Genomic DNA, 6,354 nt, shown 5'->3' with positions numbered 1-6,354 from the left:
TAACATTTCCGTCACACGCTTGAGGTATTCGGCCAATCACAACGCACTGGATAGCTGGCCAATCAGAGCACACCTCGCTTTTCAGACCGATGAGCTTTGTAAAAATCGACGCGTTTCAGAAAGGCAGGGCATAGAGGAGAAACAATAATGTACAGTATGTGGAAAATGTGTTTTTTGAACCTTAAACCGCATATAAACATTTTATTACACCAAATACACCAAATAATGTTATTTTTAGCAACAAAATATGACCCCTTTACTGTTTATTTTAAATTTATTTTGACAAAATTGTATAGAATTTTAATATCTGTCATTTATCAGAAAATAATCACTGGCTTATGAGTATGGGAAAGCATTTTAATATCAGTTCACCCCTCAATTCACCTAACCATATCTCAAGATTATTCCAAATATTGCATGATCAACACACTTTTAAATGGGTCATAAAAATTGTCATGTATCTCAATAAATCAGTCATTTTAATCTGATGAAAGACTCTTTGAAAATGATGCATTATGAAGTCAGAGCCACTCTGGCACATGATTGTGGAGTGATTAAAGCACTGACTGATTTGTGAAGCATTAAGTGTGTTGATCTTTTTACCGTCTTGGCTCTCTCTCAGTAATCATCATTTCCCCTGTTGATGTCAGTCACTTTTTCCCAAACACTTTGTACAGTTAACAGAAATAAGTGTTTATTGTTTGAAATTTTGAAGTGTTTCTGAAACAGACATTAAAGTTGCTAACCAAATATTTTTTCAAAAGCACACCCGAATAATTTAGATAAGTGTATGTTTTATGGAAATCTCAAAGTCCCCAATGTCTAAACATTAGTGTGCAACCTTGAAATGCTGACAGTTTATTCTGGACTGGATATTTGATGACAAGAGCCGCCACTGAGGCGCATGTAGCAATGAGAACATGTTGCTCTGACATCGCCGCTGCTCATCGCTCATTCTGTCCCTCTGTGCTGGCCGTCCTGTCACCCCTGAGTGAGGAAAAAAGATTCAGTATCCTCCAGTACTCCCAAATAAAACATGCATAGAGAGGCATGGGAGCGTGGGAGGGAGGGAGGACGACAGGAGGCTAATCAAAGATTGATAGGTGGCACTGCTCTTGCATATTTAGGGCATCCATGCTAGACTTGTCCTCAAAGCGAGTGTGAACACAATTAGTTATATCTCAAAGTTTCTTATATTTCCTTTTTAAAGGAATAGTTCACACATTCATAATATATGCTTCCTAACTGATGAGGAAGCCATACTTAAACTCTTTTAAATTGCACGATCACCCTAGCTTACCATGCCAAAGTATTGCTAGGCCACATCCAACAGCAATGAGTTTTATAATGAGACGTTTGCTTTCAGAAAAGACATTTCAGTCAGGGTTGAATATGGGTCTCGGAACCAAATGTTACTTGCTTTTCATCTCTAATTTGATTTGAAGTGTGCTGTATGCACAGTATATTTGAATGCCAGGGAAACTAACATGATTTTAACTCTTTATGACAGACAGCTTGTAATTTTTCATCGCTGCCTCTTGCAGTAACCTGAACTAACCTCTGTGCTTTTATCTCGGCAGGAGCAGCCTCGGGCAGCACAGACCTTCTCCCGGCGCCTAGCGCGTCCACCAATTGGACGGCTTCCTTGCTGACAGACAATGGCCGAGACAGCGACCTCATCTTCAGATTTGATGGACGACAGGCGGCCAATATCCCAGAGTGGGTCGTGCCACAGAACCTGACAGATCAGTTTACCATAGCAACATGGATGAAGCACGGGCCAAGTCCTGGACTGAGAGCCGAGAAGGAGACATTGCTGTGTAATTCTGATAAAACTGGTGAGCTATGGTGACTCAGTAGGCATGTGTTAAATCTTTAAGAGGGGCAGGTCTCTCTCTATATATATGCTTCGTTTTTGTTTTTTGTAAATAGTGCTAAGATATTTTAGATTACGTCTACAGTTTCCTCATCTGGTGATCAAAACACAGTTTGGTAAAATTGAAGAGAAGTTTTATCAGTACCAGACGATACCCAGCAGCATTAGGGAGAGAGATTAAGACTATGGATTAGATCTGGATTAAAGAGTGGTTCAGAACACAATTCTCTGGAGGTTAAATGGAAACTTTTGTCGAAATGCAGCGTGACTGTCAGCGGCCAGTTCTCTGAGACCGAGTGGCTCTGATGGGGGCCGACTGCTTGGCAGGGCTCTTTCGAGTTCATTGATCCCAGGAGTCATGTTGAGTGGGTGTGAGACTTAATCAATTCAACATGCACTAAAAGCAGTCGCACGAGAGACATCGGGCAGGGGCGCAGAGGCAGCGTTGAGTTGAGTGGAGAGGGGCGCCATGTGGAGGAGACTTGGCAGCCACCTTGATCAATGAGAGCTTTCTGAGAAAGCGTGAAAGCAGTCCAGTCTTACTTAGAGTGAGGCACGTGATGGAGAGTGAAACGTGTCAGTAACACAGAAGAAAACACTTTAACACGAGTCTCAGATTGAATGGCAGCTCTCTCATGCGCATCCTGTTAGGACCTAGCATTGTTACAAGATGACATTTAATTTTGAATGAAACTGAAAAGAAAAAACAGGTAATACAAGCTTACGGTCAAAATGGTTTTTGGAATAAGGTTTGTTGCTGGTAGGTAGTTGTCACCATCTTAGCCAAGGTGGTCTACCAGCTCTAAACAGCCTGACAAAATATGAAATTTTTCCTGATACCATTAAGCAGATAGCTATTTAAAAATGAATAAATAAACTAAAATTGCTTGGAATGGTAGAATTTAGGCATTGCAACATTATAATGTACTGTACAATATGAAAAATGGATATTGATTTTGAGATTTGCTAAAGGTTATCTTTAAACAGTGTTATTAAGTTATTAGTGCTTTTAAATATCAACGTAAAGTAAGCATTAGATGAAGGCAGTGGTAACCCCAAAAAAATAGAAACATAATATACATAATGTTACATAATATAATATATAATTAGTTTTCAGCTGCCATTACTTACACTAAAAAGAAAATAATCTTATTATTATCAATGTTGTGCTGAACAGTTGAAACCATGATACTTTTTTAGGATTATCTGATGAACAGAAAGTTCAAAATAACAGCATTTATTTGAATTATTTTTTAGTAATGATGCTAGACTTGCATATGATTTGTCAATTCATTCATTCTTTCAATGAGTAAAAAGTGCACATTTTAAGCTGTCAGTCAGTCCATCCCTGACTGGAATGATTTCCTTTAGAGTTTCTGCAGAACCACGGTATCCGTTCATTTCTCTCTGTGTCAAGTCTTACCTCCTTGTTTGTAGTGTAATTTTTATGACTCAGACTTGTATAACAGTCTGGAGTTTTTCTAACATGACTATGCAGTTCAGACAAACTCTCAGAGCAAGGCATGGAAATCTATAAATGTACAGTAAATCTTTAATCAACATGACGTTCTTGCTTTGCCGACCATTGTGAGTGATTTGTAGAAAAGTTATTTTACAGTTCTAAAAAAAAAAAACATATCACTTATATGCCCTGTCTTGCAGTATTGTTTGACGCATTTACATTAAGGCTTTTCTGTGTTTTCTTTTTGCAGAGATGAACAGGCATCATTACTCTTTGTATGTCCATAACTGCCGTCTGGTGTTTCTTCTGAGGCGAGACTTTATTCAGCTGGACTCCTTCAGGCCGGCAGAGTTCCACTGGAGACTGGAACAGGTGAGGAGCCCCCAGGGCACCCATCACACATGCACGTCAGCATCACAACCAGCCCTCTGATAAACAGGACGGGAAAAATGCCACACGGATTGGGCTCCATTTATAGTAATCACATGTGAAGTGAAGTTTGCTCTGTATAATTTTCAATTACCTACTTTTGAATTATTCATTATCCTAGTGACTGATTTTTCCATTGCGATGAGTGATCTGTCACTGTTAAAATGATTATTATCAGAAGGACAAATTGGAAACCCGACAAAAAATGCCGGCATGCATGTTTTCTCTCCCAATGCTTATTTGGCTCATAATCCGGCTTGTTTGTGTTTGGAAACACCTTCATTTTCTCAAATTTTCAGCATTTCCCTTGGCGAACGTTGAGTGCAGACTAATCTTTTGATTGAGAGCACTAAATGGACTTTATATTTGTGTCACCGTGCCTCTCAACGCTTTCCAAGGGGAACAGAGAGCCCAGGTGAGACACGTGTAATCAGTATGAAAAGGTCTCCACAGTAATGACCTCTTGCAGGGAACATAATGATAGTCCTTTACCCACACCAGTCCTTAACAGCAAATTACACGCACATACACATTCTCACATCCAGATGTGCACTAGCACAAGTGCAGCATCTCTGATCTTTCTGAGCTGCTGTTAATGTATGTGTATCTCTTGAGTAAACACCCCATATATATGTCGATGAAAGACTTTTTTGTCCTTTCCAAATGCACAGAACAGGTCGTTGGCTGAGAGGACTTTGATCAATAGTCCAGATCAATTACTGTAAGTAGGACTCTGGAGTTCAGGTTTTGGTCATAGTCCAGAAGCTTATGTGCGCCACAATTTTTTTCGCAGATGTTTTGATTAGCCAAACTAAGATGTGAGAAATTTGGCTGCGTGAGTAATATTACATTTGTTTTCTCACTGTGGCAGTTGTCTAGCGTAGTGGTGAAAGATCTGGGCTGGTATTCGAAAGCTCATACATTTGAGTCCCTCATAGGACGAGACATGAGCTTTGGCTGTTGTGCCCTTGAGCGAGTCACTTAACCTCAGGTCACTCCAGGAGAATTGACCCTGTAAAGGGCGATTTGCAGTGACAAAGCAATTGGAAGTCATTGACTTTTAGCTGCCGTTGGAGGCAACATGAACAACAGAGACTCTTAGCAATACTAAAGTTCAACGTTATCCAAATATTCTGTGATGTGATGTGTTTTGCCTCATGATACACTTTAGCTGTTACTTGCTACTAGCAACCAACAGAACAGCTACTTGGCAACCCTGTTTAATCTCTGTGGTTGGTGGATTTACATGTCAGTCAGTCACAGTTTCTTCCTGTCCAGATTGGTGGTTCTTGGCCAGAATAATGGTTTGGCTACAAAACGACTAAAAAACAGGGCATAAAAATATTATATTGTTTTACTAGGTAAGATCAATAACTTTAAAAATATTAATCTATTTTTTTTAAATATTAATATCTTTAAGAAACCTATATACACTACAGTTTTAAGTTTTGGTTCTGTACGTTTTTATTTAATTATTTATTTTGTTTATTTATTTATTTATTTATTTTTAAGAAATTAGTACTTTTATTCAACATTAAATTCATCAAAAGTGATAGTGAAGATGTTTATAATGTTACAAATCATTTCTGTTTTCAACTTTCTCTTCATCAAAGAAACCTGACAAAAATGTATCACTGTTTCCACAAAAATATTAAGCATTTCAACTGTTTTTAACATTGATAATAATTAGAAATGTTTCTTGAGCACCAAATCAGCATATTAGGATTTCTGAAGGATCATGTGACACTAAAGTCTGGAGTAATGACTGCTGAAAAATCAGCTTTGTAATCACAGGAATAAATTACATTTTAAAATACAGTTATATTAAATTGTAATGGGGTGCTCCGATTGATCGCTTTGGGTAGTTTGATCAGTTGTGTCTATGAAGGCCGAACTCATTGACCGATCTCAGACTGACGACATGCCTGCCGTGAGAGGTTTGGCATGACATGCAGCGCTATCGTCTCGATCTCTGTCCGGCGTAGGTAAAATCATTATAATGCTGAAGGTGAGGTACAATTCATATTTCTTTATTAAATAACTTACAAAGTCATTTGAAAACTTTCTGTGAGACATAATTTCACAAACAGTGTGAGTGAATCACCGCACGCTCTCTCTCTTTCCTTCTCAAAATGTGCGAATGGCTTCCAATCACCACATCGCATCTGCACTATAAGCGAGCTGCACAGTTGACACAGGAATTGTCACTTGCACAATCGAGGCAGTGTCGCATCGTCACTAAAGTTTATAATTTGCTTTTCTTTTTAAGTCTTGCCAGTGTTTAAACCATTCAGCACTTGCACTCTCCTAGAGACGGCGCGCTCATGCACACTCAAAGTGCACACACATAAGGCCGCCACACATACAGCTCACAAAATCAGGCTTGTGCTGTGTGTAAGCTACTGTGCAGCAATTGCCCCATCGTAAAAACAAAAATGGACTGCATGATCAAATAATTAGGCGAGATAATTGTATATTTTTGAAAAATGTATAAAAAAAAAAAAAACTTTCAACCCTCAAATTAAAAAATACCCCCCACAGGAGTCACCTAAGAGGGGAATTCCCCCCCCCCCCCCCATAAAAAAAA

The 6,354-nt window shown here is 38.9% G+C and overlaps 1 protein-coding gene across 1 annotated transcript in view; it reads left to right on the top strand.

Annotated features, from left to right (window-relative positions):
- The window catches only part of LOC107694660 (calsyntenin-2-like), a 209,991-nt gene that overhangs the window by 153,249 nt on the left and 50,388 nt on the right, over positions 1-6,354 (top strand). The window contains exons 7-8 of the mRNA XM_016494346.1: positions 1,581-1,838; positions 3,589-3,710. Coding sequence (XP_016349832.1) covers positions 1,581-1,838; positions 3,589-3,710 — 380 coding nt within the window. The remainder of the gene's footprint in view (positions 1-1,580; positions 1,839-3,588; positions 3,711-6,354) is intronic.

This window comes from Sinocyclocheilus anshuiensis, unplaced genomic scaffold (assembly GCF_001515605.1).
Source record: "Sinocyclocheilus anshuiensis isolate Anshui unplaced genomic scaffold, SAMN03320099.WGS_v1.1 scaffold1638, whole genome shotgun sequence".
Taxonomy (NCBI): Eukaryota; Metazoa; Chordata; class Actinopteri; order Cypriniformes; family Cyprinidae; genus Sinocyclocheilus; species Sinocyclocheilus anshuiensis.
The sequence above is the reverse complement of the archived record's forward strand: the minus strand, read 5'-3'. Positions and strand labels throughout refer to the sequence as shown.